At 46.5% G+C, this 18,934-nt stretch overlaps 1 protein-coding gene across 1 annotated transcript; it reads right to left on the bottom strand.

Annotated features, from left to right (window-relative positions):
* Positions 1 to 3,241: 3,241 nt before the first annotated feature.
* Positions 3,242 to 4,812, bottom strand: LOC129387228 (uncharacterized; the record flags this gene model as incomplete). Its single annotated transcript, XM_055076008.1, has 2 exons — positions 3,242 to 3,367; positions 3,456 to 4,812. Coding segments are annotated over 2 exons (1,359 nt in total), but the record flags the coding sequence as incomplete, so codon positions are not given.
* Between the last annotated feature and the right edge of the window lie 14,122 nt (positions 4,813 to 18,934).

Here is an 18,934-nt window from a genome sequence, read left to right as displayed (position 1 = left end):
TTGATTAACTTAGAAAGTTCTGCCAGTTCTATTCTAGCTGTAGGGTTAGAGGCTTTCATACACTGGCGTTTCTTGATCAGATCTTTCGTCTCCGGTGATAGCTTACTGGTTTCCTGTTTAACGGCGTTACCACCGACTTCTATTGCGCAGTCCTTAATGATGCCCATAAGATTGACGTTCATTGCTTCAACACTATGGTCCTCTTCCTGGGTTAAAGCCGAATACCTGTTCTATAGCTTGATCCGGAATTCCTCTAGTTTCCCTTTTACCGCTAACTCATTGATTGGCTTCTTATGTACTAGTTTCTTCCGTTCCCTCCTCAAGTCAAGGCTAATTCAAGTTCTTACCATTCTATGTTCACTGCAGCGCACCTTGCCGAGCACGTCTACATCTTGTATGATGCCAGGGTTCGCGCAGAGTATGAAGTCGATTTCATTTCTAGTCTCACCATTCGGGCTCCTCCACGTCCACTTTCGGCTAACCCGCTTGCGGAAAAAGGTATTCATTATCCGCATATTATTCTGTTCTGCAAAGTCTACTAATAACTCTCCTCTGCTATTCCTAGAGCCTATGCCATATTCCCCCACTGACTTGTCTCCGGCCTGCTTCTTGCCTATCCTGGCATTGAAGGCGCCCATCAGTATAGTGTGTTTTGTTTTGACTTTACCCATCGCCGATTCCACGTCTTCATAAAAGCTTTCGACTTCCTGGTCATCATGACTGGTTGTAGGGGCGTAGACTTGTACTACCTTCAATTTGTACCTCTTATTAAGTTTCACAACAAGACCTGGCACCCTCTCGGTTATGCTATAGAATTCCTGTATGTTACCAGCTATTTCCTTATTAATCAGGAATCCGACTCCTAGTTCTCGTCTCTCCGCTAAGCCCCGGTAGCACAGTACGTGCCCGCTTTTTAGCACTGTATATGCTTCTTTTGTCCTCCTAACCTCACTGAGCCCTAATATATCCCATTTACTACCCTTTAATTCCTCCAATAACACTGCTAGACTCGCCTCACTAGATAACGTTCTAACGTTAAACGTTGCCAGGTTCAGATTCCATTGGCGGCCTGTCCGGAGCCAGGTATTCTTAGCACCCTCTGCTGCGTCAAAGATCTGACCGCCGCCGTGGTCAGTTGCTTCGCGGCTGCTGGAGACTGAGGGCCGGGGTTTGATTGTTGTATTCATATATTAGGTTGTGGCCAAGCACTGCACCAGGGTGGCCAATCCTGCTCTGGCGAGAGAGTGCGTTACCGGTTCTGGTCACCGGGATCAGGCCGCACTCCAGGCCGGTTTGTGCAATTTTCTCAACACACGGTTTCTTTTCTTTTTTTTTGGTATTTTCCGGTGGAGAATTGTGCGGCACCGGGATTTCAATCACGGGCTTCTTGCACGGGAGGCGGATATTCTACTGTCCTCGCAGGAGTTAAATTAAAAATTAAATTATGGGGTTTTACGTGACCAAACCACTTTCTGATTATGAGGCACGCCGTAGTGGAGGACTTCGGAAATTTCGACCACCTGGGGTTCTTTAACGTGCACCTAAATCTAAGTACACGGGTGTTTTCGCATTTCGCCCCCATCGAAATGCGGCCGCCGTGGCCTGGATGCGATCCCGCGACCTCGTGCTTAGCAGTCTAACACCATAGCCTCTGAGTAACCACGGCGTGTCCCGCAGGAGTTGTACGCCTCATTTAACCTACAGTGGTGCCTTATTTGATCAGTCAAGGTGGACCAATCTGAGCTCGGTTATACCGCACGGATGGCACTCGGCTAGAGAACCTGGTATTTATGACCTGCACATGTGGGGCCATACATAATTGAGGATATATATCATTTTTAGGAGGGTTCCCGTACAGTGATAAAATAAAATAAAAGACATTAAAAAAAGAAAAAAAAGGAACATAACAGGTGATTTCAACTCGTGACCCTTGGATGTTGCCCGGAAAGATAGCTCAGTCGGTTGGTTCGTCAGGCCCCAGGTTACTTTCAAGCGCCATAGCTCCTGCTCCGAGCCTCATACTTACGTGGAAAGGGACTGATGTGGTCCGCGATAGTTGGAAGGCATACTTTCTTGGAAAAATGGCCGCCCGAGGAGAAGAGTGAACTCGAGCGGCTTTAGAGACTAGGAAAAGCTTCATCACGTGCACGGCGAGCGCGTGATCGAATGCGCGCGCTGTTGCATTGTCTCTGCGTGTAGTAGTTAAGAGAGCCAGTTTAAGGGAGTAGAAGAAGGAAGGAAAGGAAAGTCTCTGAAGCGAAATTGCAGCGCCGTGGTTTTAAAGCGTCGGTAGTATAGTGGTTAGCATAGCTGCCTTCCAAATCAGAATACACGTCGTCTATATCGTTCCCTAGCTCAAAGCGTAAAAACTGTGCGAACGGAACCACAATTTAATCTGCTCTTACCGTAGCGAAACATGGCGGATGCCTCCTGTCATTGTAGGAATACTTCTTGTTTCATTAGTGAGTGCATCATGGCTATTAGGAATCGAACGCTAAATAACGCATACACCGACAGCACTTGTTTAGTCTCCGTCATTTGTGTATGTTTCATCCCTCTGTAGCTTGTTTCATTAGTAGCAGATAATATAACTTTGGCAGTGCGGGACGGCGCCACGGCTAAATTGAAGCAAATTCTGCACGGTCTGGTAGGAACTAGACTAATCGTCCGCGTACAGGCAAGTAATGCACTTGAACGCGGTGTAAAAAACGCGTCCACTACGAAATATGTCTGCTAATGACTGAGCGGTTTTAGCCAGCACAGTCATGCATACCTTCGGTACCGCCTGTATTTTCATCGAGATATTGTACAAGTGGTTTACAAACCGCCGCCGAGCTAGGGACACCAGAGTGAAAGTGCGAGCTACTGGTTCCTGTAGCCTAGGTACGAAGTTGAAGCCTTTTATAGAATGTTCAATAATACGTAATTCAAGTACTCATTGTCCTTATTAAGAGTTCGTGCAAGCATTCCTAGGCAAGTATTAAACATGAAATAGCTGAGCGAAGTAATCGCAACGGTTCGGGTCCATGTCAGTGAAGGTACGGATTAGCATATAAATGAAGCCAGCGCGCCGTTATACTGCTAGTTCCATTCTTTACCAAGTGCACCGCCTGGAAAGGAATGGCGAAAGGCCATAGTTTGAGCAATGAAGCCAAATGCGTCGCTAACATCTCGATGTAGTGCCCAGAATGTTATCGTTGAGTATTCCAAGCGGATAGTAATCACTATGAGTTCAACGAGCTTTTTTGTACAACAGGAAACATTTATTTTGCAACAGTATTTAACAATATGGACAACTGAGCATAAGCTCAACAAACTTTTCTTTTCCTCTTCAGCGTACCATGTCTACTGATTCACAGAATGATTTCTGTAAGGAGAGAAGAGTACACATGACACATTAGTATTGGAACAAAGTGTGAACTTTAGCATTTCAGCGTATTCTACATTGTACTTACACTTCTTCCTGCGGAGGAGGGTGTTGTAGTCGAAGGGAGTGCCAAGGCCGTAGCCGTAGTTCAGGCCGTAGACACCAAAGCCGTGGCCGAGGCCGTAGTGGCCAGCGCCGTAGCCGAGGCTTCCAACACCGTAGCCGTAGACTGGGGCCGCCTGGTAGGCAGCGAAGGCTGGGGCAGCATGGGAGACAGTGGCCACAGCTGGGGCGTGGTGGACGGTGGTGGTGGCAACAGCGGGGGCGGCGTGAACGGTAGCGACAGCTGGTGCAGCGGCGTAGGTGGCTACTGGGGCAGCGTGAGCGACTGTGGTCACAGCTGGGGCAGACTGGTAGGTGGTCACGTGGGACACAGCTGGAGCGGCAGCGACGGTGGCGACAGCTGGGGCCGACTGGAAGACCTTGGTGACAGCTGGGGCAGACTGGTAGGTCACGTGGGACACGGCTGGGGCAGCAGCGACGACTGGGGCGCTCTGATAAACCTTAGTCACAGCTGGGGCGGCCTGGTAGGTCACACGGGAGACAGCTGGAGCGGCGTAGGTAGCGACAGCTGGTGCAGACTGGTAGGTGGTGACGTGGGACACAGCTGGGGCGGCAGCGACGACTGGGGCGCTCTGGTAAACCTTAGTCACAGCTGGGGCGGCCTGGTAGGTCACGCGGGAGACAGCTGGAGCAGCGTAGGTAGCGACAGCTGGGGCAGACTGGTAGGTGGTGACAGCTGGAGCAGACTGGTAGGTGGTGACGCGGGACACAGCTGGGGCAGCAGCGACGACTGGGGCGCTCTGGTAAACCTTAGTCACAGCTGGGGCGGCCTGATAGGTCACGCGGGAGACAGCTGGAGCAGCGTAGGTAGCGACAGCTGGAGCAGACTGGTAGGTGGTGACGCGAGACACGGCTGGAGCAGCGGCGTAGGTGGCGACCGCTGGAGCAGCGTGGTAAGTGGTAGAAACCGCTGGGGCAGCGGCCACAACTGGAGCGGACTGGTAGGTGGTCACGCGGGACACGGCAGGAGCAGCGGCGACGGTGGCGACTGGGGCAGCTGCGTAGGTAGCGACAGCTGGAGCAGCGTGAACAGCGGTCACAGCTGGAGCAGCATGGTAAGTGGAGACGGTGCGAGCAACAGCTGGGGCAGCTACGGCGTAGCTGGCGGCTGGTCCGTAGGCAAGGCCGTGGCCGACACCGAAGCCGGTGAGGCCGGAATAGCCAATTCCGTGACTAAGACCATAGCTAGTTAGGCCAACACCGCTGCCGAGGCCGACACCACTGCCGAGGCTGTAGCCACTACCGTGAAGGAATCCAGCAAGGGCGCTGGAGGCCAGGGCAAGGACGACGCAAACACGGAACTGTAAAAAATAATTTAGAATATATAAAGAACAAGTACATTTGGATTATGTGGTGACAATTTGACTGGTCTGACATGGTCTGACTGGTCTGACATTTTTCTTATGTAAACGCCATTTACTTGTTACGCTGAAGCATTCAGAAATTACGTGTGATACCTTGGATGCAGATGAAGTCCTAGCGGAACATTTGAGTTGACTCACACAGGGAACTTTTCTTAAACCCTCATGTGAACTAGGTGTTGGCCTAATTAGGGCTTCCAGTTTTTCACGATAAGTGGTGGATGTTTAGACTTAGGGAGCACTCCTCTCATAATCTACGGGTTGAACTACTGGGAGATCAAGACCAAACCACAACTGAAAGAAGCTTGTGGCGTGAGGAAGTCTGTCGAGATCTCTCAAGTTGTTTAAACTAAGTCCGAAGTGCAGCTTTGCTATGGAGTGCTTAATGAGGTCAATTTTGCATGGTTAGTGCACTTTATAAAACACATGGTTTTTACACGCCTATGGTCTTTGCGTCTATGAACGCGGTCTTTTTTAATAAGAAGTGAAATATCTACGAGTTTATATGAAAGTAAGGCTCAATTCAGAGCGCGAACTACTGGTACAAATTCTAAGGAACAATAAGAGGCAAGCTGTCATATAAGCGTCGTGGAAAGAATTGCTCGAAAGATTAAACAAGCAGGGTGGGAAAAAGGGCCCACACGAAGCTAGTGGGACTGATAAGAAAACATTGGCCGTCATCATCTACGCCCACTGCCTGTTGCATTGGTTGGAAAAGTTAGGGTCACGCTATGGCGTGAGAGTCGTTTACTCTGCGAAGAATAAGCTCGCCACCGTTTGTTGAGCAGTGCACAGGCGTAGTGAAAGATCGAGTAGCCGCACTACAGATGCAAACAAAGGTCTGTTTGCAGTCTTAATCACGTAAACGATTTCGTTTCATGCGCATCTTCAGTGTCGCATTCTATGCCTTTCTCTTGTGCAAGATCATATGTGGGCCGAACTGGCCGACGTCTTAACGCAAGGCTGAACCAACATTCCAATTCCACAAAAGGGATTGCACACACCCATCATGCAATGCACGTAAGAGTCTGCAACTCCAAAGATAAATGCACACCGAAGTTTGATAATACTAGGGTCCTTTATACGCACAAAGATCGAACAACAAGAGAAGTTGTAGGGGCTCACCAAATAAATAAATAGTGGTCAGGGTGTGTCAGTGATGCGTCTATAGCGCTTCACGACGCTGAAATATCTTTTCGAGATATGGCCTGACACGTGGAAATTGTTTGGCGAGCTAACATGGGCAAATAGAATATTTTGTTTTATTGTTTTTTGTGCCGTTTTATGACGCGTGATGACATAGGACATGTCGGGATCAACATGTGTTTTCTCACACTTATGCTCAGATCCTGAAGTGGACGCTCAAGTGACCGTAAGTGGCAACATGAACCCAAGCAGTGGCACAAAGAGTGACTCACACAAGCTGAACACCCATACCCTCGAAGCAGTGCCCTTCGAATACAGAGCTAAATAAATAGTCTAGGGAACACATAGGAACGACATAGAGGGTGGTAGATTACGTCAAGTCCTCCGCTTTGGCGCGGGCGGTTCAAGTCGAGAAGCAGCAGCGGTAGCTTTGGCGGCAATTTCCTAACCGAAAATTGATGTATTGGCATACAGAAAACGATGATATACTTCTATGCGAATGCTCTGTCGATCTAGCTCGAGTTAGTACTTTCCTGTAGTGTCCCTTTAAACACTTTCGACCCACCCTAGGTTAGACGCTCGATGCACAGTGCGCTTACCATGGTTGTGGCAGTGGTACCGTTGGCTAACCAAGGACTGCTGAAGTTGTCCCGCCTTCGACTCTCTTATATACGCGACACCATAAGTGTGAAAGCGGCGGGGAAAGGATACTGAGTCAGTGAGGGAGAGAATGCAAAAAAAAAAGGCGACACCTGCAGGCACACGATCGTCAGTTTTTTCTTTTTTTTCTCTCATTTCAATTCTTTATCTGAAACTCTGCTTCCTTCTAATGCCCCCCTTTTGGAGCACTTGCCCCTGTCTCGCGGAGGCTGGGATATATATATATATATGTATATATATTTTTGCCCCCTGTAGGCAAAGGCGATGAGGCAACAAGCCTACTGCGAAGGACGGGGTGCGGTAGTCTGCGTTTAACACGGCGATGGCGTGAGGGGGGCTGAGATATGGCCGGTCGCCTTACGGGAGCGACTTGTATGGCGCAAGCGTGCGTGGCCCCGCAAGCATCATTGATCTTGAGGAAAGTAAAAGAGTGCGCCTGCGTCGTGCAATAATCGGTATCAGTGTTTTAATTTTTTTTTTGTAATCTAGAATTTAAATGAGTACGTGTCTTGTTGGCGCGTTACTGAAAAAAGAACTGCGATCGGTAAATCCTACACGAGAACTCGTTACATGACTTTCAGCGCTCTATCACATGGACAACCCGTAACCAAAGTCCGTGCATCGCTCGAGGAATGGTATTAGAATGTGCTAGCGGCGTTAGCACTATATGGTACTCAGAAAGAGGCTGCCTGTCGAGGAGCGTATTTTTTTTGTCAGCTTGCTACAGGGTATACCTAAAATTTACACTAACCGTAATTGTAATAAAAACGCGATGCCGGTTACGCAAAATCGGCCTGCACAGGTAGTATATAAACTTTGCGGACCCATGTTTCGCGAACAATTAGCGTTAATAATCGTATAGAGAACAAAAGCTCCTCATTAACTTTTTGTTTGAACGGTTGTGGTTTATGTGTATATTAAAAAATCAACGCGATTGCATTTGAAAAGGAGTGCACTTTGCCCACCATGGTCTCGTAGTGGCTTTGGTGTTGCGCCCCAAACGTAATGTGGCCGAGGCGGCCACATTACGTTTTCGACGATATGCTAAAACATCCGTCGTGCGTTGGCTGCACGGTAAAGAACCCCAGGTGGTCAAAATAAGCCGAAGTCCACAGAAGTAAAGGCTTTCTAATTATGTCGTGGCTTTGCCACATGATACCGCAGATTTTAAATTCTGACGAAGTTCTTGTTGTTTGATTTTACGCGAACCATTATGTTCCGATAGAGCCATGCTCAACTTTGCCACTCTGTCAGGTATGCGCGTACAGGCGCATACATCTCGGTGCAACGTCAAGCCGTGACATAACTATAATTTGAGGCGAAAGCGGAAAAGTATGCCATTGCTTGTTCTTGCTAGCCTATAGCAAATACACAGCTTTTATTAGTTACGCCAATCTTGAAAACGATGTGCTTACATGATGATCTACGCAACAACAAGGGCTTAATGTTGTGTGAAGATCCGTGCCCCTGAATGCGAAATTGGCTGAATGAGAGTCAAAACTGAAAAGAAATATCCCGGAAAAGAAGTACTTCAGGGAAATCTAAAAAAATGAAGCTGTCTTCAAATAAGATTTTTCTAAAGTTTCAAGTTTAAATATACGCCAATGACATTAACAACGAAATTCAGAAAAGTTTCTCATTTACTTGTTTGGTCACTCTGGCTTCGGACTAACATTTTCCCGTCAAAGCACACAAACGCCTGCGCACATTTGCCGTAACCAGAATAATCTTTCTAATAGACCTGCTTTTCATTTCATTTTCAAGACCCTGCATATCTGCTTGACCAAACTATTCACAATGTGTGACTGCCTTTTCTTGGGTAGGGGAGCAGCTGTATGTACGCTTGAGAGAACTGAAGCCAATAATAACAATATCCTATGTTACTACAAGCAATACGTTCGATGATAGCATAAGTAATATAAGTGATTATTCAATACATTTTAACATGTCATTTACTATAAGTACTTGGCATAATCACCTTGCGCTAGTGTAGTAGTCTTGAACCAGTTGCACAATTTGTACTATTCAGTAAATAAGTTATGGCAAATGTATATAACCGCTTGGAATCACTGAAATTTCTGGCACTTAGAAAGTTGACAAGTTGGGGTTTACGATGCCTGTATACCTTTACGTGGAGGTCAATAATGGAAAATGAACAGGACAAACTGCGGATTTACAGTCTTCTAATTCTTACTGCAAGTGCAGGTCATTCCACGAAGATCAGTACGTGATTTTAGGTGTTCAATAAGATCGTAGTGCTTCCTTCTTATTAAATGGCATCTTCAAGAGCCTTTCTTTTGTGAAACGTTTTTTAGAATGTGTTCATTGCTGCGGCGTAGGGAAAAATGTGGAAGAAGTACACCTGAGCAGTGGAACACAAATTTCTCCAGAGCAAAGCACGTTCCGATTTAACGCTGATATTAACCAACCTTTGTTGTGAATCTTGCTGCGATACTAAAAACTGTGGCGCAAACTAAACAATGGTACGCTTTAAAGCATTTTTATTTTAAGTTATTTTATTCTTCTGCAATAATTGAAAAAAGAAGCATCAGTTCAAGCAACACATCATGCAGAAACGGAGTTAAATAATACATGACGATGACGCCCATATCCACCGAGCACGCACGTTTCCTTCCATTGATTTATATAAAGGCGCGAGCATTAATCGTAGCATTTCATGTAGAATGGCCCGTTGCTGTCTCCGACCAACAAAACGAAGTTTCTATATCATGGTCTACAGGTGTACGCATTGACAAGGCTGAAAGGAACAAGGAGGTCCATGTAAAATAAGGAGTTGGTCAGCGTAAAGTATACACATTTGCCGTTAGTTATTGCGGTCGTAGTTATGTGGCACAGTCTACGCGAGTGCTGCAAAGCGCCTGATGACTTCTCACCCTGCTACATGGGCGAATTACCGTATAATGGTATCATCGAATAGGTTTCTTCCAAACTCAGAACGCGAATGACATGTACGCGTGTAAAGAAAGGCGCCTTAGTTAACTGGGCCGCACAAGAGCCGCCAAAAGCGCCCCCTCGCGCGGAACAGTAAGGAGGACGGTTCGAGCGGAATGGGACGCATGCAAGGAGATCGGCGTCAGCGGAAGAGTAGAGGGTGTGGTTGCAGTCACGCGCTAATGCGAGATGCACCCGTGACATTCTCGGCCCGTACTGTCGCTCACTAGGGTATGAGTTACGCACTCTCACTCACAGTCGCCACACTCGCCATGAAGGACGTCAAAAAGTGGTCGTTTTACACTTTCACCCCTAAGCCAAAAATGTTCTCTGTACGCTACGTTGACGATTGTTTTACAGGGAAGCTGTATAACTCCACCTCCCAATGGGTCTGTCGTGTCCGTAGACAGAAACTCTGGAGGCTCGCGCCGCGTGCGCCGCCTGGTTCCTTGCAGCACCATCAGATGGCGCTCCCTTCTGCGCATCCGCGGCGCGGGGATACGTGGGTAAGAAAAAATAAACAGAAAGCTCGCCTTCGTTCATAGCGTTCGCCGCAATCGATTCGCGGTAAAAATTGTGGTTACCTGAGGCACAGTTGCCGGGAAGCGGCAATGTGAATAATTTCAAGCACGAGAATAATATCAGGCTTTATGTGAGTAATTTCAAGCTGCTTCGCGCTGGGTAATTGTCCTAGTTGTCGTTTACAGCTTCGCTGTCCAGCCTCCTTCAAAGCGTGGATTGGGGACACATTTTTTGCTTGGTGAAGTCATCCGAGGTGGACAACTTGACCTCGCACTTGAACTCCACGGAGCCGGCTATACAGCTTTACACTTGAAGGCAGAAATGGTTGTTCTCTCTATTTCGTAAATGTTCTCGTGAAAAGAGAGTAACTGAACCTCGTCCTCTTACGCTTTCAGAAAACCGACACATACATAACGATATCTTCAGTTTAATTTTAATCACCCCACCTGGTACAAGCTTTCTCTATTCCGAAGCCTCGTCTAGAGAGTCGAAAGAATTTACACTTCCCCGCACCTCCAGAAGGAAGAAAAAAACATAGTAATCCGCTACTTTGGTAGGACTGGCATACAAAGGCACTTATTCACTGCGCACTCCGCCGACGGAATGACAATGAACGGAAGAGGGCGATCGCCGAACCACTCCGGGAACGGCGCCGAATATGTTACCTTATGTTAGAGGGGTCAGCGATATATTAGTCCATCTGCTGCGAGGGGCAGGGGTTGACGTCACTCACAAGGCTCTGTCTACGGTCAGTATCTTTCTCCGTCCTCTAGAAGACCGCGTTCCTCTCGAAAAGGCGTCGAACATTGTGTTCAAAATGGCGTGCACCGAATGCCCCATGCACGTCGTATATTGGCGAGACTAAATACTTCGCGGGAAAAAATTCTTCAGTACAAGAATTACTTTCATCACGCAGAGAAGGTAGTACTGTGGCAAAACATTGCGAACTTTTTGATAACTAGATTAACCCTTACGGCGCTGTCGTCTTGGAGAGAGAAAGCAACCACCAGTGGCGGCTCCATTTGAAAACCTGGCACATCCAGAAGACACCGGGTAACATCAATCTTTCGTCAGCAACACTCCCGCCGTTTACTCTCAAGGTCTACGAAAAGCGTCCGCGTGCCGGTCATAGCACCAAGAACTCATATAAACCTTGCTACGCCTAACGCCATCTCACCCCTGAAGGCCGAGCCAGTAAGGTTCCGAAACGTGAGGTTCTTTTTAAATAAGTTTTGATTGTAATTTTCCTTCTCATTATATTAGGCTGTTCCAACCCAGAAAGATATCTGCTAAATGTGTACCTTTGATTCAACTGTCACTTGTTTATGAGCCTTCTCGCCGGACGGAGCGCCATATTCACAAAAGCGAGGCAAAAGGAATGCACGGCGGCCCGGTTTCAGTGCAGCTGTTTGTGCATCCGCACGCTTTTTATGAAAGCCTTGAGAAAACGCGAATATGTTTATGACCACTTACTTGGGTGCGACCGATTGGTGCTTTTTTGTGCAATCACCATCGGCTGACGATTACTGTGTTCAGGGAATTCAAGCGACCTCTCCTACAGCTTCACGTAGCGTCCGAGTTTTCTTGGCGCTTGACGAGCAGCTTTCCTGCAGTCTCCCATATTGCAAACGACAGGGGCTGTTGTCAAGGCCATGACTCGGTGTAAAACCTAGGGAAAAGTGAGATGACATGTGTCCTTCAGTGAACCTATGTCAATGCGCGTCGTAGATTGTGTCATTGTTTTGACCGATGCCGTGTGCATCTCCAAAGATTTGGTGCTACTGTTTGTAATAGTGGCAACCTTCATGTATGACTGGCTGTTTTCGGCTCTGTGTGCAACTGAGGGTTTAAAGAGTAATGTTTACTTAGTAACCTAGAGTAAAGAGTAATGTAACGTAGTAGCGTGTCAAAAAAGAGATTGTTCACGGGACAACGGCTCTCCCTTCGGGCTGCCACCGTTCACTCGAGTTAGAGGGGCGCCGACTACGGACCTTGGCTATCCGCCTTCCTTAGCTACCGTTCAAGCCAACAGAGAATAAGGGAAATGAAATTAACTCAAGTGCATGTAAATTGTGTGTCTGCTTCAAACTTGTCAAACAATACTTTTTATGCAAAGATGCAGCATTACGAAATGTACAATAAATATATATTTACCTACTGCCTGATTACGACTATGCAGAAGAAAATGCGCAGAGCATCATCCTATCACCATGTTATTTCTAGTAGAGTCTCAAATAACCTGGAATAGAGGTGTGCGAGTTTGACACGTTTATAGACGAGCCACGATAATTCACTCCTTAAAGGGTGCTATCACTTGTATCGATTGCGTGTTGTGAAAGAACGCGCTTGTGCGAAAGGAATTGCATATGCCGAACGATGATTGATTTGCTTAACTGAATACCGAAATGTTGTATAATATTTCTATAATTTCACGAGTACGCGAAAGGACAGCTTAGAGATCATCATCCGAGCAGCCATAGCCACAACGGAATATATCCGAAAAACACCAGGTGCCATGACCTCTATCGCACATGCAGCTCCAGTAATGTACCTGCAAAATGGAGCAGCCCACCAAAAGATGGGAGGATACAAGTTTCGTTAGACGAGCACTGCAGGGCGACGAATAATGAGTGAGCCGGAGCACGACGTATTGACACGTGTATTTGTTTATCGTGTGACCACGTTCCATCGTCTAACAGATGTCAACAAAAAGCGCAGGAAGCGCTTAGGCGTATCGGAAGTTTCTGGAATGTTATTGATGGTTTTATCCCCTGTCATAGCCAAACTTTGTGTAACCTGATTGCATGCATGCGTGACGTGAAGGTATAGAACTTTCTGGAAGGCATGCGGGCACCAGCGAATAATCTGGAACCTTCGATGACTGATGTAAAGAAGTCGACGCGCTTGACCCACTGATCAGATTTTCGACGATCGCTGACTGTGGTCGTCGCTATCACCGCTGTTTGAGTGTAGCCTGTTTTTGAGGGCAGAAGTTCCTCCGGTAAAACGCTAGTTTCGTCACTCAAAGTTTTGCTGCTTTCTTCACCGTCACTACTAAGTGGCTATATGTAACCTGGCAAATTTGCACTAGCAACTGTTCCTGTGCGGATTCTTAACTCTGAAAAAGGAAAACAAACAATTTTCGAAGAATATAAGACCGATACACACAGTAAGACGACGGGATAACGCAGAAACGTTTCACTTTTACCCGTTCTGAGGTACCTCAAGCATCCTTAGCTAGTAGGGCCCTAGGTGACGAAACGTTCACTTCGGGACTAAAGCATGTCTAGCTCCTCCACTGGAGAACGATCTCATGTGCCTGCAGCAATATGCAGCTGGAATCTCGACGACTACCTGCTGATATCTGGTCATTTGTGCAGGGCTTCCTGCGTCATGGAGAATTTACGAGTGGTGTTATCTCTATATGTTTTTCGGAGCCAACAGTTGTCGATGTAAGGCCTAACCAATATGGGTAATGCATGTTTTGTTTTCAATTTGGCAGAACCCCGCATGAGAACTTGTGACTCTTGCATATGGTATCTCATTTAGGGTTTTTAGAGGTCTAGTATTATAAGCATATATCTTTCACGCTGCAAACTGTGATTTCTGGTTTTCTACATGTATCCATAGTACACAAGTCCATGAGCAGCATTCTTTAGAGATCTGATGTTTCTTCGGTAGCCATTTATTTAGCATTTCTTGAAAGCTAGTCAAACAGCACCTATTATTCGTTAAATAGCTTGTTTACAACAAGTCTCTAAAGTTGCTGATATGTTATTTGCACAGTTCTATTATTGACAATTTTAATCTTGAGTCTGAAACTGATCCGTTCTTCTTTATAGTTAGGTTCCCTTTTTTGCTAGCCAGTAAAGGCAAAATAACCCACCATACTGAAAGTGACGCCTCATCATACTAACTATTCGATATTGGATTAAATATCCGATACGTGTTACTCGTATTCGATTCGTATTCCACAAAATATTATTCGCCCACTTCAAATAATAGAAATAGTATATGTTTTAAGTCTAATTTCGATTGAATGGGAGCTTCTGAAATTGCGAGGGAATTCGCGTAAACTTGGGCCCTACAACGTAACACAATTCCAATATGTTTTGATTCCAATCACGCAAGTGAAATCTACGTAAACGCCAACGCTAGAATCGGTGATGCAGCAAGCACGTACACGAGGAAGATTTGCGCTACGGCGTCGGGACTGCGAGGTTCGGTGAGCAGCCGAAAACGCGCACAGAGACGCTCGCCCGCGCCCGCTGCCCGGCTAATGTCATGACGCTTTATTGGGTCTATGAACTTGTTGCTGCTAGATTCTGGCACGTTCACTGGAATGGAAAGGGGGCGGTAAGAAGCATATTAAAATAAGGCATTACACAAGGTTATGTTCGTGCTATGAATTGATGTACTGGATTGCGAAAAAGAAGCAATGGGAAATGGCACGCTGAGAAGGCCGATAAACAGACTGTGCGACGCAACTTAAGAAATAATGATGAAACGTCCAAGAATTTACAAGCAAAAAAAATATGGGAAGACGCTTAAGTTTCGCCTTCAAGAGTTGAACGTGATAGCGTTATCGCAGCCCGTTCCCACCGCCCACTCATTCGCTCGGCATGCTCTTGAGTCACACAAAGACATAGTTTTCATATGCAACACTTCTAAGTCCACAGTACAACCTTTTTCTAATTATTTGTTTCAGGAGCACCACGCAGATGCATGACTCCTCGCCAGCAGCACGGCACACATCGCATGGGACGCTTTCCCACCAGACGCGATACGGCGCAGCGATCACGTCAGCGGCGTCCCGCATCGGACGCTGCACCTAGGAATCGCACTGTGAGCGGAAAGAGGACCCGCGGCGCCTAAACACGAGGGTCCGAGTGACGCACGCTGGAAGTTGGAAGGGAAGAGAGCGAGAAAACTTATTAAACGCAAGGGTATTGGGGCATCCTCGCAACGGTCCCCGCATGGCCGCAATGCGCTCAAACAAGACGGAGGGGAGAAGTGGGCGAGCGGTGCGCCACCTGTCGGGACAGCGCCGTACATTGCGAGGAGGGGGTCTTCTGTGTTTGCCGCAAGATGGCTCTGCGTGTGCGCCAAGCGCAGAATAAAAGTAGCGGAAACGTACTTCGCCACTCGTTTAACTGCGACTTCTGTAATTTACATGCTCATAACTACCGATATACACCGCAGTATAACTTTCTACGGCACGTTTCTAAGGCAACACCGCATTCACTAGAGGAGCTTTTGTCACGCTTTGAACGATCGAACTCATGGCTGAGTGGAATAAACAAATCAGTAGGTGAATAAATACCAGTTCAGCGCTCAGTCAGAGAAGGGTGCCCATTATCACCGCATCTTTTTTGCATATATATTGAGCCCTTTTGTCTAAGCGTAATTAGGAACAACACGATATGAGGATTTCAATTACTTCAAGCCGAGGTAAGCCTTCTTGCTTATGCTGATGACATTGCAGTTTTCTGTGTTGATCATGAATGTATAATGGATACTGTCAATGCTGATAAAAATTTCTGTCAAGCAAGCGGTACGGCAGTAAACTGGGACAAGTGCGTTGGGTTTTGGCATGGGGAATGGGACGTCGCACCAAGGTTGTTTTATAACATTAAGTGGCAAGAAACAGCGACAAAATACTTAGGAGTGCGCCTGCAGTACTACTCTGACAACGAACCTTATGGGAAAAAACAAACAGAGGTGTAACGCGAAAATGCACAAAAGTGGAAAGGATGGGATAAGTCGATGTCGCACGGGCCACGACATGCAACCTATTTCTCGTAATCAAGCCATGGCATGTAATGCAAGTTTTGCATTGCAGCAGGATAAATGTACAAAAAATGCACAGAGTGTTCGCGGCCTTTATCTGGAGCTCTCTATGGGAAAAAACAAGCCGAACAAATCTGTTTAAAAGAGGGAATGATGGTGGGCCTGGTTTAGTGCATCTGTATGTGAGACAACTCGTCAGTCGATTTGTTTTTCTAAGAGATATAGATGATACCTTTCTCAGAACTATGATTCAACTGAGACTGGGTAAAGTGCTACCGGAGTTTGTTGTGTCTTCGGTGTGTCAGCAAGGACCAGTACGGGGATATCTCAAAGAAGGGATGTCATCTTTCCGCTTTTTATCGGTGCGTTTTTTTTTTGCAATATTTGACTAATCTGTCACGTAAAAAAACTGTATAAGGACCTCGTGAATGTGTTATTTCCTGTGCCATTGTGCCGTGAATTATACTCTGCAGGCAAAGAAAAAGATGATTTGAAACGCGTTAAAAAATGTTAGTTGCGCCAGTGGTTAAAACCTTTTTTTTTAGGCTGCACACAGGAACCTTACCCGTTAAAACATGGTTAGAAGAAATGGGTTTATTTGTTCCGTGGGGTGCTCATTCTTTGTTATGCGAAAAACCAGAGGCAATAGAGCATGTGTTTTTAGATTGCTGGGGTGGAGTGTCCTTCTGCGACATCTTACAAAGAACCTTGAAAAAAAGAGTTGCCATTAAGTCCGCATGGAATCCGTTATCTCACGGTCGAAAACGACGATGGTGGGCCTTTCGATCTGGTTATGCTCCTGGGCCTGCACAGTATATGGCGAACTCGGACTTCTGTACACAATGCGGATATTGACGCTAGACCAGTTCGCGAATATTTTTGCGAATCGGTGTCCCATTTTGTCGAAGTGCAGGAGGTGCAGTCGTGTGTACCAGAGGGGGTTCCAAGATTAGAAATATTGTTGCAGATGCCGAAATACTGATGACTTGTCAGCAAACAGCTGACGGTTCTTGGTACTATGATCTTGTTAATCTGTTCTGATCTCGTAAACTGTGTGTCAAGCGAGGCAAAAAAGAAAAAAAGAACTCATGGCTGAGTGGTAGCGTCTCCGTCTCACACTGCGGAGACCCTGGTTCAATTCCCACCCAGCCCGTCTTGTAAGTTGTTTCCTGGATTTTTCGCTTGTGGTCAACGCCGCCGACACCGGCTTTTCTGCGACACGAGTTCCTTATCGCTGTCGCCTTAATATAGAACAGTCGCGACGGCACATCACCGTAGCCGTAGGCGTCGAAGTCTATAAGGAAATTATTTTTGAGCAGCTCTGATAGCGTCCACGCAACAATAGTTCCTTGAGTACTGTCAAATACTCATTTTGTGCTACCTAAAGCTCACGACACGGTGCTAGAACGCGCTCGCAGCGAAAGTAAAACACTATGCGCTAACATGAATGCAGACGCGCACTCAGTCTCTGCGAACCCGTGCAATCGCTGGTTTCAGGCTTCATTCTATTACGCTCCATTCGATTATACAGACAGCCCGCTATAAGAATAAAATAGGCAGTGGCTTAGCTCGGTTATGCCAGGATATGCGTAGCGAAAAGCTAAGGCATAGCATGGTTAGCCTTGGTTAATCTTGATTGCAAGTCCAGGTTAGTCTGGTTGTCTAGCTATGTTGCGGCGTTTAGCCAGTCGTTCGGCGCGCTGTTCGTCTGTTTCCTGGGGGATTCGTTTACTCTTCATCTCGTTACAATGTCGATTACACGCCTCCTCCTGCTTATCAGAATTGTCGCCGTCCATACTGCCGCCTCAACTGTGGTTGCAGCGTACGCAAGCTCTCCTTTTCAATCCTCCGATATATTATCACGCATGCGACGCAGTAGGCGAAGCGAGCGGAGGCGAACGCAAGGAAAGGGAACGCGGTGTGACGTCATGTGCCTTCCCGAGCACGGCCACGGCGAAATTGCAAGTTCGCGTCCAGTAAAGCTTTCGCTTTAATATTCCACATAGTTTGCTCTCATCGTTTGCCTACCTTGCGCGCAAGAAGCCGGTTCGGGAAACACCGTCGCGGCTACCGAGCGCTGTGGCGTTCACTGTAAATATTCGGTAAAGATATAGGGTCTGTAAACAATTCTGTGCTTCCTGTCTGCCCAAGGTTATCATTTTGACACTAAAAAAACTTCCCTCGTTTTTAGAGTACTTACAGAAATCACCAGGAGGGCTGCCGCGTGGGCCTTTATTGAGCGCCGCAACCAAACATTTGAGGAGCGCGCCCCGTTATCCCTCATTCTACGCAAGGGAGGCACATCCGACAGATGGCAACTCCGTAGGTCCTCGCCTCCAATAGAGAACGTTATAGAGCTCTACTTTTGCAGGCTGAAGACTATAGAATGTGCTACAGACAAATGTTCATAGACTATCTATATACTATTACAATAGACCAGTCTACAGACAGTCTGTAGAGTTACGGGGATACACATTTGATAGACTGGTCTGAAAGAAGTCTTAATCTATAAACTGTGTACACATTAATGAAATTTCACGTTTGGAGACAAATGTCTACAGAATATCTATAGACCAAAATATAGGGTTAAACAGTTCTATTTTTGTAGACTGAAGTCTATGGAATCTCTATAGACAAGTGTCTATAGATAGTCTATAAACATTTGCTTAGAGAGATTTTATAGACTTCAGTCTACAAAGGGACAACTGTATAACTCTATACACTTTTGTGTACACATTCTGCAGACATTTGTCTACAAACGTGAGTTTTCATTATTCTATAGACAGTCTATAGAGTCTCTATAGACTCAGACATTTTATAGAAAAGTCTCCAAAAAGTGTGAGGCCATAGACTGTCAATAGACTTTTCCTGCAGACCAGTCTACATCTAATTCATAGACTTTAGCCTTACACTATTTGTCGACTATTGTAAGTGCAGGGTGTCGCAGCTAGCATAAATTCAGTGAAGCTGTTCAACGAAGAATAATGTAAAGAAAGATGGCGCAGTAAGATGC

Source organism: Dermacentor andersoni, chromosome 3 (assembly GCF_023375885.2).
Source record: "Dermacentor andersoni chromosome 3, qqDerAnde1_hic_scaffold, whole genome shotgun sequence".
Classification (NCBI taxonomy): domain Eukaryota; kingdom Metazoa; phylum Arthropoda; class Arachnida; order Ixodida; family Ixodidae; genus Dermacentor; species Dermacentor andersoni.
This window is presented reverse-complemented; position numbering and strand designations above follow the sequence as displayed.